The 14,834-nt window shown below is 45.9% G+C and overlaps 1 protein-coding gene across 2 annotated transcripts; it reads left to right on the top strand.

The window, feature by feature from the left end:
- The first annotated feature begins 277 nt into the window (after window positions 1-277).
- Window positions 278-14,220, top strand: LOC117252933 (calcium and integrin-binding family member 2-like). Of its 2 annotated transcripts, none has more exons than XM_033620231.2 (6): window positions 278-458; window positions 2,156-2,190; window positions 2,515-2,626; window positions 3,596-3,743; window positions 5,297-5,492; window positions 12,809-14,220. In XM_033620231.2, exons 1-6 carry the CDS (start codon window positions 408-410, stop codon window positions 12,828-12,830), a joined length of 564 nt encoding a protein of 187 aa, XP_033476122.1. In that variant the 5' UTR covers window positions 278-407; the 3' UTR covers window positions 12,831-14,220. The 2 variants fall into 2 exon arrangements, with proteins under 2 accessions (XP_033476122.1, XP_033476112.1); XM_033620221.2 differs by lacking the exon at window positions 278-458 and adding an exon at window positions 1,563-1,930.
- The last annotated feature ends 614 nt before the right edge of the window (window positions 14,221-14,834 follow it).

The raw sequence follows: 14,834 nt of genomic DNA, 5'->3' as shown, positions 1-14,834 counted from the left end.
CGTCATGATGTCTGAGTCATTCTGTCTGAACACAGATAAACAGATAAACTTCCACACACACCTTGATATCACATTTTCTGCAGCTCCCTCATTGAAAGCTGGTTTTCTGAGCAGCCCCTGAAGGCAGCACGCTGCCCCCCCCACCCCCCCATCCCCCCTTTCGGACCGCTGAGGCGTGATCATCACCTTTAGCTGTGAGCTCAGACACCAGCTGAGAGCTCCGCTGAGAGCCGGACCCTCGGAGGAGGAGGAGGAGGAGGATCGGACCCGGGTGAGGAGCGGTGTGAATGCAGAGCAGCAGCAGCAGCCGGAGCGTCATGTCCTGCAGGACGGAGTGAAGCAGAGCTGAGAGCAGCGGTAACTTCCAGTGTGATGCAGCTGTGTGATGGGAGAGTCAGCCGAGCAGGATGGGCAACAAGCAGACAACCTTCACCGACGAGCAGCTGGAGGCGTTTCAGGTCAGTGTGTCTGTGATGTGACGTCATCACATCACCGTCCATATGTTGCCATAGTAATAATAATGATAAGAACAACATGAAGCAGCTTCACGGCTTTGACAGATCCATCATCTTAATGAAGATGAAGAGGAGGTGTTCAACAGGACAGAGCAGGGCTCTGATTGGCTGATCATCCTCTCTGCATCCTGCTGCACGTGACGCTGCTGCTGCTGCTGCTGCTGCTGTCCGGCTGACTGATGCTGTGAAAACAGATCCTCCCTGAGGAGCCGCCGAGGAGTCGACTCCTGCTGCACCTGATTTATTACAAGCACACGTGTCACAGTCACAGAGAGGCGTCATCAGCAGAGAAAAGCTCAGGCTCATTCCAGCAGAGGTGGATGGACCTGCTCTGGTGCAGCTCCCCTCTGACCTCACACATCTTCTTTAAGCCAGCGGTCAGGGTCATATTTAACACGTGTCCTGGAGGAGCCGGGGTCAAAGCGCTGGTCATCAGATCAGAAGGCGACCCGTTGTGCCTCCTGAGCTTCAGCTGAGCACAACGGCACAAACAAACCTGAACCTGAGACATAAATAAACACTGCAGGATTTGACTCTGAGTTGTCTCTGACCCACTGTCAGTGTGTGCAGGTGTGTCTGTCTGCAGAGGCTCCGCCCTCTGACTGGACTTTATTGGTTTCCTGTTGTTGTCTGTGTTGAGGGTGTTTATGTGTGTGTACGCCCACAGGTGAGGGCGGAGCTTTACAAATAGGTGGAGAGGTTTCAGACTAAGCAGCAGCCACATTTCAATCACAACTCATCAAATGCTGTGGCTCTATCAGTGGACCTACACATGACAACATGACGCTGTAGGTACCTTCCTGCGTCAGGTTCAGACGTCTACATACAGCGTGTCAGTTGACCATCGTCACATGGGTCGTGTCTTTTCAAAGTAAACATCTGGTTAAACAGTTTTTATGTTTAGTAAAACACCAGCAGGTTGTTAGGGTTAAAGAAACATGGTGGTGTCACTAAACACAAGTGCGGTCATGTGACATGTTCTGGCACACTGACCTTTGGTTTTTACACAGGAAGTAAACAGTCTGCTCCCAGAGGACAGTCTGGACTTTGATCCATCCACCTCAGACTGTTGCTGCAGTCGGTCGGTGGGTTTCATTCTGTTGTGAGGTTAAACAGCTCTGAGCTTGATGATGAGCTCAGAGGGCACGATGGCGTTGAATGCTGAACTGTTGTCGAGTCATTCTGACGTGTTCCTCGGGTCCAGTGTGGAGGGTTAGGATGATGATGATGATGATGATGATGTCATCTGTAGATATGCAGTGGGTCCAGGCCTGAGATTTCTGAACCTAACTCGAGGCCCCGCCTACAGCTGTTGTTTCCTTTGTCTCAGGTAAACGCAGCCGTGGATGATGTCACTGTTTACCTGCACAGGTTGTTCTGTGTCACTCTGTGAGACGTGCTGCACACCTCAATATGTGAGAAACCAAACACAACGAAAAAGATTATTTCATCTTTGTTTTTTTTCTTTGTTGTTGTTGTTCTTTGTAAAACATCTGTGAGTCTCCAAAAAGCAGCTTCTAAATCCAAAGTATTATTGTTATTATTATTGTTGTTATTGTTATAAGAGTTGAGGAGGAGCTGGAGACTTGGCGACCCTCGACAGGAAACAGTTGTGTGACTGTGTCTCTGTTTGTTTACAGGACTGCACCTTCTTCACCAGGAAAGAGATCCTGAGGTGAGTTCATTAAAAAAACAGACCGTGCGTCACCATGGAGTTGGGGGGGGGGGGGGCGGCTGATATCATGTCTCATTCCTTGAAACACTCATTTCCTCGTTTCCTGTCTCCTCACGTCGTTTCCTTGTGTCTCTCTGTGCATCTCTGGTGGGAGAGACTAAGACAGGAGGAAATGTCACAAGTGAAGGAAACAAGGTTGCACTTTAGGAGATTTGGGACGCACCCTGTGTCGTTAACTCTTTGAGCTCTGCTGTCTGTCCCACCCACCTGCTGATGAGACTGTCACATGATGAGCCTGACTCCTCCCCCTCTGCTGTGTTACAGGTTACACGGCAGATATCGTGAGCTGGCTCCACATTTAGTGCCGCTGGATTACACCAACAGCCCCGACATCAAAGTCCCTCTGTCTCTGATCGTCACCATGCCTGAGCTGAAGGTAGAGAGCTGACCATCAGTGCTCACCTGTCCGCACACGTGTTAGGAAGCCTTGTCCTACACCCACACTTCTGGGACTCCATCATGCATCCTCTGCACAACACGGACTCATCTGAATTCTTCATCACATGAACATGAACATTGATGATGATGAACAACTCAGTCGCCACAACAAACAGCCTGCTCTCATTTCCAACTCGTCAAATACCGCCGCTTTGTCAGCGATGTTGCCGTCAGACACCGACAGCAAAAAGATGCCTTTTGTGGCGGTGTGATGTGTGATATGCTACCCGCCATCAGTCCGTAACGCTGCCATCAACAGTATGATAGAAACAAGTGTAAAGTCCGGTGGGTCTAACGAACCTTCGCCCTTCGCCCAGGAGCCGCCGTTTGTTTCACACATAAACTGTGATGGTTTTATCTAAACCTAAACATGTACTTTTGTTGCACAAAGAAATAACCCTTTCAAAACATCTGTTTGCGTCTAACAAGCAGAAACTGGACATTTCCTGTGAAAACAGACGTTTAATTTGAAAAGACACGATCCATGTAAAGAAGGTAAATTGACGCGCCGACCCTGAATGTAAAAAGCGCCGTATTTAGACAACGCAGCGGTGTTTGCGATAAATGTGGACATTTCTACAAACCACAGATACATTACATTTGTGTAATTATTTAGCACATACATTGAAACCTTACGTTTCAGCAGCACTGTGGTTGATGTGTGGTTATGTTTAGGCACAAAAAACACCTGAATATAGTTTTGGGGGCACTAGCTCAGCTGTAAACACAGACCGGTCGTTTGGTGCATAAAAAGCTGCAGGATATACGGCTCCCTGAAAAACAACCAGTTGTAATGTTTGTTGGTGTTGAGCTTTAAAATCGAGATGAGAAAATGATGTGTGAATATTTTTCAGCTGATAAATAATGAAGAATAATGCTGATCTGCTGTGTGTGTCCGTCCCAACAGGAGAACCCGTTCAGAGAACGGATCGTGGAGACGTTCTCTGAGGACGGACAGGGGAACCTCACCTTTAACGACTTTGTCGACATGTTTTCTGCTTTCTGTGAAACGTCACCCAGAGAGCTCAAGACCATCTACGCCTTCAAGATCTACGGTAAGACCACGTGTGTCCATACGGACGTCCTCAGGTCACCAGGGACACATGGAGATACTCAGAGCTGCTGAATATTTACAAGATCTGATGAATGTCCCCAAATGTCTGAAGCTCCAGAGGCTCTACAGACAGAGAGAGACGCTGGACCATGACCCAGGACTGGGTCATGGTCCAGCGTCTCTCAGTGATGTCACAGTGTTGGCTGTTTATAAAATAGCTCAGTTCCTGTATCAGGGTTAAACTGAACAAAAATGTAAACTCAGCCATTATCTCCTCACCCATATGTCGAGGGAGGCTCAGGTGAAGTTTTAGAGTCCTCACATCACTTGCAGAGATCCAAGGGGAGAGGAGGTAGCAGCACAACTCTACCTAATGGAGGCTGACGGCGCCCCAGATTCAAACGTCCAAAAACACATCATTGAAACCACAAAATATCTCCATACTGCTCGTCCGTAGTGATCCAAGTGTCCTGAAGCCCCGACATAAAAAGTTTAGCGTGGTGCCCAGAGAGGCAGTCAGAGCTACAGGCTACAATGAGGCTAAAAACAGAGTTCAAATGAGGTTTTTCCAAACAACTTTTTATGTCGGGGCTTCAGGACACTTGGATCACTACGGACGAGCAGTATGGAGATATTTTGTGGTTTCAATGATGTGTTTTTGGACGTTTGAATCTGGGGCGCCGTCAGCCTCCATTAGGTGGAGTTGTGTTGCTACCTCCTCTCCCCTTGGATCTCTGCAAGTGATGTGAGGACTCTAAAACTTCACCTGAGCCTCCCTCGGCATATGGGTGAGTAGATAATGGCTGAATTTACATTTTTGGGTGCACTATCCCTTTAAGTCATGTGACCGTGGTGCAGTTTGTTTGCAGCCTAACGTTAGCTTTTTACCTCTTAAAGTGGTGTCCATTAGTGAAGATTATCTCACTGAACAAAACCTGGAAGGATCAGAGATGTTTGATTGTCACTGATAAACTCAGTGACAATTTTCTGTAATAGTTCTTTTTTTAAAGATTTTTTTGGGGCTTTTTAGCCTTTAATGTATAGGACAGACAAGCATGAAGGGGGGAGAGAGAGAGGGAGTGATATGCAGCAAAGGGCCACAGGCCGGAGTCGAACCCGGGCCGCTGCGGCAACAGCCTTGTACATGGGGCGCCTGCTCTACCACTAAGCCACCAGCGCCCCAAATTTTCTGTGGTATTTCTGTAATAATCTAAAATCCAAAGGAAAAATCTCGTGGGTTTTTAGTTGAGGGATTCAGGACGACGCTGACTTCAGGGTCAACCTGTGGAAAAACATAATCCCTGCAGATCTTCAGTTCAACAGCACCTTTAACTCCATCCTCAGTTAGAGACCTGCAGACAGACGAACTGCTCACTGACAGTCTGTTTCAACCTTCATCAACAAACAGCAGAGTTGTTCTGGATCAGATGGTCCAGGTCACATAAACATGTTTCAGGATGACACATGTAGTTTGTTTGCTCCAGTGTGAAGACCTCTGTCAGAGTTTTAAATTAAGTTGTGATGATTCAAACAGCATATGATCTTCTGCTTCAGACTTTAACAGGGACAACTTCATCTGTAAGGAGGACCTGAAGAAGACTCTGAACAGGCTGACCAAAGGAGAGCTGACGCCGGAGGAGGTCACGCTGGTCTGTGATAAATCCATCGAGGAGGCCGACCTCGACGGAGACAGCAAACTCTCCTACTCTGACTTCGAGAACATGGTGTCAAAGGCTCCCGACTTCCTGAGGTACCACCACCAATCTCTTACTGCAGTTAAACCACTAATACCACCGTGTAGAATTACTTTTGGTTCAAGCCCTGGAGGTTGCATCCTGCTGCATCCTGCAGTTTTTGCACTGACACTGTGAAGATGCATAGTAACAATAATCTCCTGTCTTGTTCTTCTCCTTCACTCTACATGAACATTTGTGGATGTTAGCATCATGAACAGTCCTCACAATGATTCAGAATGATTTGTCTTATTGGTGCAGAATCTTTGAATATTTTTGTCTTTACTGTGAATTCAGATCATAAACAGCCTCATCAGTTCAGGTATCAGAGGTTCAGTCTGAAGGTTTGTCAGACAGCAACACGCTGCACAGACATTCATAGTGCTGAAACATTCTCACAGTGACACAGAGGTTTTCTAGTCATGATGATCTTGAGATAAACAATAGAAATCCTGCAGTCCAGTCAGTACATGAAGCTAACGGCAGAGGTTCTCTGTAACCACACCCTCTGTGATGTCACAGTGTACAGACACACCCTCAGCATACCTGAACATCACTGCAGTCACAGACGTTTGGAGGTCAGTGAAGATTCTCAGAGACTGTTTGGTCCTCTCTGAGTTTCTGTATGACCGACTGCACCGGGTCACTGTCATCAGTAGACTCAGATCAGTGTGTGATCAGTGTGTGATCAGTACACGATCAGTGTGTGATCAGTGTGTGATCAGTGTATGATCAGTGTATGATCAGTGTGTGATCAGTGTATGATCAGTGTATGATCAGTGTGTGATCAGTACACGATCAGTGTGTGATCAGTGTGTGATCAGTGTGTGATCAGTGTATGATAAGTATGTGATCAGTACATGATCAGTGCGTGATGAATGCGTGATCAGTACATGATCAGTGCGTGATGAGTGCGTGATCAGTGTGTGATCAGTCCGTGATCAGTGTGTGATCAGTACATGATCCGTGCGTGATCAGTGCGTGATCAGTGTGTGATCAGTGCGTGATCAGTGTGTGATCAGTTCATGATCAGTGCGTGATCAGTGCGTGATCAGTGTGTGATCAGTGCGTGATCAGTGTGTGATCAGTACATGATCCGTGCGTGATCAGTGCGTGATCAGTGTGTGATCAGTACATGATCCGTGCGTGATCAGTGCGTGATCAGTGCATGATCAGTGCGTGATCAGTGCGTGATCAGTGTGTGATCAGTACATGATCAGTGCGTGATCAGTGTGTGATCAGTGCGTGATCAGTGCGTGATCAGTACATGATCAGTGTGTGATCAGTGCGTGATCAGTGTGTGATCAGTGCGTGATCAGTGTGTGATCAGTACATAAACAGTATGTGATCAGCACATGATCAGTATGTGATCAGTGTGTGATCAGTACGTGATCAGTGTGTGATCAGTGTGTGATCAGTGTGTGATCAGTGTGTGATCAGTGCGTGATCAGTGTGTGATCAGTACGTGATCAGTGTGTCATCAGTACGTGATCAGTGCGTGATCAGTGTGTGATCAGTGCGTGATCAGTGTGTGATCAGTACATGATCAGTGTGTGATCAGTATGTGATCAGTACATGATCAGTTAGTGATGAGTGTGTGATCAGTACGTGATCAGTGCGTGATCAGTGTGTGATCAGCGCGTGATCAGTGTGTGATCAGTGCGTGATCAGTGTGTGATCAGTACATGATCACTGTGTGATCAGTATGTGATCAGTACATGATCAGTTCGTGATGAGTGCGTGATCAGTGTGTGATCAGTGTGTGATCAGTCCGTGATCAGTGTGTGATCAGTGCATGATCAGTGCGTGATCAGTGTGTGATCAGTACGTCATCAGTGCGTGATCAGTGTGTGATCAGTGCGTGATCAGTGTGTGATCAGTGCGTGATCAGTGTGTGATCAGTACATGATCAGTGTGTGATCAGTACATGATCAGTATGTGATCAGTACATGATCAGTTCGTGATGAGTGCGTGATCAGTGTGTGATCACTCCGTGATCAGTGTGTGATCAGTACATGATCCCTGCGTGATCAGTGCGTGATCAGTGTGTGATCAGTGCGTGATCAGTGTGTGATCAGTACATGATCCGTGCGTGATCAGTGCGTGATCAGTGTGTGATCAGTACGTGATCAGTGTGTGATCAGTGCGTGATCAGTGTGTGATCAGTGCGTGATCAGTGTGTGATCAGTACATAAACAGTATGTGATCAGCACATGATCAGTATGTGATCAGTGTGTGATCAGTGTGTGATGAGTGCGTGATCAGTGTGTGATCAGTGTGTGATGAGTGCGTGATCAGTGTGTGATCAGTGTGTGATCAGTGTGTGATGAGTGCGTGATCAGTGTGTGATCAGTACGTGATCAGTGTGTGATCAGTGCGTGATCAATGTGTGATCAGTACGTGATCAGTGTGTGATGAGTGCGTGATCAGTGTGTGATCAGTGTGTGATCAGTACATGATCAGTGCGTGATGAGTGCGTGATCAGTGTGTGATCAGAACATGATCAGTGTGTGATGAGTGCGTGATCAGTGTGTGATCAGTGCGTGATCAGTGTGTGATCAGTACATAAACAGTATGTGATCAGCACATGATCAGTATGTGATCAGTGTGTGATCAGTGTGTGATCAGTACGTGATCAGTGTGTGATCAGTGTGTGATCAGTGTGTGATCAGTGTGTGATCAGTGTGTGATCAGTACGTGATCAGTGTGTCATCAGTACGTGATCAGTGCGTGATCAGTGTGTGATCAGTGCGTGATCAGTGTGTGATCAGTGCGTGATCAGTGTGTGATCAGTACATGATCAGTGTGTGATCAGTATGTGATCAGTACATGATCAGTTAGTGATGAGTGTGTGATCAGTACGTGATCAGTGCGTGATCAGTGTGTGATCAGCGCGTGATCAGTGTGTGATCAGTGCGTGATCAGTGTGTGATCAGTACATGATCACTGTGTGATCAGTATGTGATCAGTACATGATCAGTTCGTGATGAGTGCGTGATCAGTGTGTGATCAGTGTGTGATCAGTCCGTGATCAGTGTGTGATCAGTGCATGATCAGTGCGTGATCAGTGTGTGATCAGTACGTCATCAGTGCGTGATCAGTATGTGATCAGTGCGTGATCAGTGTGTGATCAGTGCGTGATCAGTGTGTGATCAGTACATGATCAGTGTGTGATCAGTACATGATCAGTATGTGATCAGTACATGATCAGTTCGTGATGAGTGCGTGATCAGTGTGTGATCACTCCGTGATCAGTGTGTGATCAGTACATGATCCCTGCGTGATCAGTGCGTGATCAGTGTGTGATCAGTGCGTGATCAGTGTGTGATCAGTACATGATCCGTGCGTGATCAGTGCGTGATCAGTGTGTGATCAGTACGTGATCAGTGTGTGATCAGTGCGTGATCAGTGTGTGATCAGTGCGTGATCAGTGTGTGATCAGTACATAAACAGTATGTGATCAGCACATGATCAGTATGTGATCAGTGTGTGATCAGTGTGTGATGAGTGCGTGATCAGTGTGTGATCAGTGTGTGATGAGTGCGTGATCAGTGTGTGATCAGTGTGTGATCAGTGTGTGATGAGTGCGTGATCAGTGTGTGATCAGTACGTGATCAGTGTGTGATCAGTGCGTGATCAATGTGTGATCAGTACGTGATCAGTGTGTGATGAGTGCGTGATCAGTGTGTGATCAGTGTGTGATCAGTACATGATCAGTGCGTGATGAGTGCGTGATCAGTGTGTGATCAGAACATGATCAGTGTGTGATGAGTGCGTGATCAGTGTGTGATCAGTGTGTGATCAGTACATGATCAGTGCGTGATGAGTGCGTGATCAGTGTGTGATCAGTGTGTGATCAGTACATGATCAGTGTGTGATGAGTGCGTGATCAGTGCGTGATCAGTGCGTGATCAGTACGTGATCAGTGTGTGATCAGTGCGTGATCAGTGTGTGATCAGTGTGTGATCAGTGCGTGATCAGTGTGTGATCAGTGCGTGATCAGTGTGTGATCAGTACGTGATCAGTGCGTGATCAGTGCCTGATCAGTGTGTGATCAGTGTGTGACCAATGTGTGATCAGTACGTGATCAGTGCGTGATCAGTGTGTGATCAGTGTGTGATCAGTGCGTGATCAGTGTGTGATCAGTACATGATCAGTGTGTGATCAGTGTGTGATCAGTGCGTGATCAGTGCGTGATCAGCGCGTGATCAGCGTGTGATCACTGTGTGATCAATGTGTGATCTGTGCGTGATCAGTGTGTGATCAGTACATGATCAGTGTGTGATCAGTGTGTGATCAGTGCGTGATCAGTGTTTGATCAGTACATGATCAGTGTGTGATCAGTACATGATCAGTGTGTGATCAGTGTGTGATCAGTACATGATCAGTGTGTGATCAGTACATGATCAGTGTGTGATCAGTGTGTGATCAGTACATGATCAGTGCGTGATCAGTGTGTGATCAGTACATGATCAGTGTGTGATCAGTACAGTACGTGATCAGTGTGTGATCAGTATGTGATCAGTGTGTGATCAGTACATGATCAGTGTGTGATCAGTGTGTGATCAGTACATGATCAGTGTGTGATCAGTACATGATCAGTGTGTGATCAGTGTGTGATAACTACATGATCAGTGTGTGATCAGTACATGATCAGTGTGTGATCAGTGTGTGATAACTACATGATCAGTGTGTGATAACTACATGATCAGTGTGTGATCAATACATGATCAGTGTGTGATCAGTGTGTGATCAGTGTGTGATAACTACATGATCAGTGTGTGATCAGTGCATGATCAGTGTGTGATCAGTACATGATCAGTTTGTGATCAGTGCATGATCAGTGTGTGATCAGTACATGATCAGTGTGTGATCAGTGCATGATCAGTGTGTGATCAATACATGATCAGTGTGTGATCAGTGTGTGATCAGTGTGTGATAACTACATGATCAGTGGGTGATCAGTGTGTGATCAGTGTGTGATCAGTGTGTGATCAGTGTGTGATAACTACATGATCAGTACATGATCAGTGTGTGATCAGTGTGTGATCAGTACATGATCAGTACATGATCAGTGTGTGATCAGTGTGTGATCAGTGTGTGATAACTACATGATCAGTGTGTGATCAGTGTGTGATCAGTGTGTGATCAGTGTGTGATAACTACATGATCAGTGTGTGATCAGTACATGATCAGTGTGTGATCAGTGCATGATCAGTGTGTGATCAATACATGATCAGTGTGTGATCAGTGTGTGATAACTACATGATCAGTGTGTGATCAGTACATGATCAGTACATGATCAGTGTGTGATCAGTGTGTGATCAGTACATGATCAGTGTGTGATCTGTGTGATCAGTACATGATCAGTGTGTGATCAGTGTGTGATCAGTGTGTGATCAGTACATGATCACTATGTGATCAGTGCATGATCAGTACATGATCAGTGTGTTATCAGTACATGATCAGTGTGTGATCAGTGTGTGATCAGTACATGATCAGTGTGTGATCAGTGTGTGATCAGTACATGATCAGTGTGTGATCAGTGTGTGATCAGTACATGATCACTATGTGATCAGTGCATGATCAGTACATGATCAGTGTGTGATCAGTACATGATCAGTGTGTGATCAGTGTGTGATCAGTACATGATCAGTGTGTGATCAGTACGTGATCAGTGTGTGATCAGTGCGTGATCACTACGTGATCAGTGCGTGATCAGTGTGTGATCAGTGCGTGATCAGTACGTGATCAGTGTGTGATCAGTACGTGATCAGTGCGTGATCAGTGCGTGATCAGTGTGTGATCAGTACGTGATCAGTACGTGATCAGTGTGTGATCAGTACGTGATCATTGTGTGATCAGTGCGTGATCAGTGTGTGATCAGTGTGTGATCAGCGTGTGATCAGTGTGTGATCAGTGTGTGATCAGTTCATGATCAGTGTGTGATCAGTGTGTGATCAGTGTGTGATCAGTATGTGATCAGTACATGATCAGTGTGTGATCAGTGTGTGATCAGTGTGTGATCAGTGCGTGATCAGTGTGTGATCAGTGTGTGATCAGTGTGTGATCAGTACATGATCAGTGTGTGATCAGTGTGTGATCAGTACATGATCAGTGTGTGATCAGTGTGTGATCAGTACGTGATCAGTACATGATCAGTGCGTGATCAGTGTGTGATCAGTGTGTGATCAGTACGTGATCAGTGTGTGATCAGTGTGTGATCAGTACATGATCAGTGCGTGATCAGTGTGTGATCAGTGTGTGATCAGTACGTGATCAGTGTGTGATCAGTGTGTGATCGGTGTGTGATCAGTGTGTGATCAGTGTGTGATCAGTGTGTGATCAGTACATGATCAGTGTGTGATCAGTGTGTGATCAGTACGTGATCAGTGTGTGATCTGTTTGTGATCAGTACGTGATCAGTACATGATCAGTGAGTGATCAGTGTGTGATCAGTGTGTGATCAGTACATGATCAGTGTGTGATCAGTGTGTGATCAGTGTGTGATCAGTACATGATCAGTGTGTGATCAATACGTGATCAGTACATGATCAGTGAGTGATCAGTGTGTGATCAGTGTGTGATCAGTACATGATCAGTGTGTGATCAGTGTGTGATCAATACGTGATCAGTACATGAATAGTGCGTGATCAGTGTGTGATCAGTGTGTGATCAGTGTGTGATCAGTGCGTGATCAGTGTGTGATCAGTGCGTGATCAGTACGTCATCAGTGCGTGATCAGTGTGTGATCAGTGTGTGATCAGTATGTGAACAGTGTGTGATCAGTGTGTGATCAGTATGTGATCAGTGTGTGATCAGTGTGTGATTAGTAAATGATCAGTGTGTGATCAGTGTGTGTTCAGTATGTGATCAGTGTGTGATCAGTACATGATCAGTGCGTGATCAGTGTGTGATCAGTGTGTGATCAGTATGTGATCAGTGTGTGATCAGTGTTTGATCAGTGTGTGATCTGTGTGTGATCAGTGTGTGATCAGTACGTGATCAGTGTGTGATCAGTACGTGATCAGTGTGTGATCAGTGTGTGATCAGTGCGTGATCAGTACGTGATCAGTGTTTGATCAGTACGTGATCAGTGTGTGATCAGTGTGTGATCCATGCGTGATCAGTGTGTGATCAGTACGTGATCAGTGTGTGATCAGTGTGTGATCAGTGTGTGATCAGTACGTGATCAGTGTGTGATCAGTGTGTGATCAGTGCGTGATCAGTGTGAGATCAGTGTGTGATCAATATGTGATCAGCTGATTGTCTCATGAAGCATCTCTGTGATGTCACAGATGACCTCATTATGTGTTTCTGTTTCTGTCTGCAGTAACTTCCACATACGAATATGAGACCCTTGAGCAGCAGCAGAGATCCTTCAGAGGACAAATGTCTCACTTTGACGTCGTTTCCTGATCCAGCCGGTCTTCACCCTCCAGACTGCACCTGAACCTCAGACCCACCTCGACTCAGTGCCTGTCCTTTCTACCGCTGGCGGAGAGTCTTCGTCTCCAGCAGAACCTGACACCTGACTCACAGAAGCACAGGCATTTTCCTGCCAACTTCGCAGCCTACAGACAGCGGGAACATTTACTGCATGAAAACTTTCTCTTTAATCTAAACAGTTTGGAGGCAAACAAGGAGCGATAAACCAAGATGGGGCTAATTTTATACCACGGGAGCGTCTCTGCAGCAGGTGTGATGTCTCCTGTGGACACTTTGGAGATGCTGCAGAGTAAACAGGGCTTTTCTGACTTCAGTGCTTTGCAGGAAGGCCAGATCCACTGACTGGATTCTTTTATAAAAGCACAGTTTAAAAGGGCAAAACAGTGAAGAGCTATGCAATCTCTCTCCATGAAGTGCATGTTGTAAATGCTTGTAGCTGTGGTTGATTTGTTCTCCTGGTTTAGTGACACGTTTTGGTGCATAATGACAATCATAGTAAACTGTAGTTCAGTTGATGGAAGGGCTCTCTGTCATCTCACCTGTAAACTGTTTCCTGATAGAACAGCTTTCACTCCTTCGACAGAAAAGAGAATCAGTAAAAGATTTTCCTGTCGCTCGATGCTCCGTCAAGCTTCTTCTCAGAGAGAACTGATCCAGGGTCAGGTCACCGGAACGACCCTGAGCCGAGGGTCTGAAAACATCTCCATGTGATTAACTGTCTGCAGCGACAGGACAGGACGCCTCAGGTTTAGATACTCTGCAGACTTTAGGCTTCCTTGAATCAAAACAAACTTAAGTCTTCTCCTTAAGGTTTCCCTTAATATGTTCACCTTAGGATTTAAGGTTTTCTTCATATCTCGGGCTTATTTGAAAAATTGATTAAAGTTAGCTGACCTTCTGGACAAAGACCTCAGGTGTCACCAAACAAAGAAAGAAAAATCAGTTGTAAATGTTTTTCCCTAACAAGGGAAACTTTTTAAGGGTGTCCATGCAACACCATTATGTAACTCCCTTAGCTGAGGGGAAAGTGTCATACTTAAGGAGAAAACTTTTGTGCGACCGGCCCCAGACTTTCACCCAGGAGCTCGCTGTTTGTTTCCTTTATGAAACCAAAAGTCAGTGGAGTTATTTTAATAAAGCGTTGTGTGCTAATATGTGCAGCATGCTACGCTAGTGACACATGTCACATGACGTTACTAACAACTGTTCTTATTTTGAGCCAAATCAAGATGTTTTTTGTGCTTTTATTACCTAACCTCCAGGAAATAAACCTATAAACAAAGTTTAATACATTAAGCTTATTTTGAAAAGACTGTCTGAATCTATCGAGCAGAAACTGAAGTTTATTTTGAGAGGACACAATGCATATAACAAGACACTGACGCTGGAGGATACCTGCCGTGTCATATTTTGATAGGACAAAGTGTCAGTGTTTGATGAGGTGGGATGGGAACGTCTTAGGTTCAGTTTAAGCACAAAAAAACACTTATGGTTGTGGTTTGGAAAAAATCATGTTTGAGCATTACACACTTGATTTTTGGAGAAAAGTCTGGCTGAAAACAGCGATGACACAGCAGGTTTTGAGTATCTCCAAGGTGTCACACCGACCGACATCCCCTCCGCCTCCTGATGACACAGTCAGCTCAGACACTACTTCACTCTAGAAATGTTGCAGATATGTACAACGCCAGCTTTTCCTTCTGGAGACTGAGCTGAGACAGGTGTGTGTAGAGACAGGTTTATGGAGACAGGTGTGTGTGGAGACAGGTGTGTGTGGAGACAGGTGTGTGTAGAGACAGGTGTGTGTAGAGACAGGTGTGTGTGGAGACAGGTGTGTGTAGAGACAGGTGTGTGTAGAGACAGGTGTGTGTAGAGACAGGTGTGTGTGGAGACAGGTGTGTGTGTTGAGA

Source organism: Epinephelus lanceolatus, chromosome 2 (genome assembly GCF_041903045.1).
Source record: "Epinephelus lanceolatus isolate andai-2023 chromosome 2, ASM4190304v1, whole genome shotgun sequence".
Classification (NCBI taxonomy): Eukaryota; Metazoa; Chordata; class Actinopteri; order Perciformes; family Serranidae; genus Epinephelus; species Epinephelus lanceolatus.
This window is presented reverse-complemented; position numbering and strand designations above follow the sequence as displayed.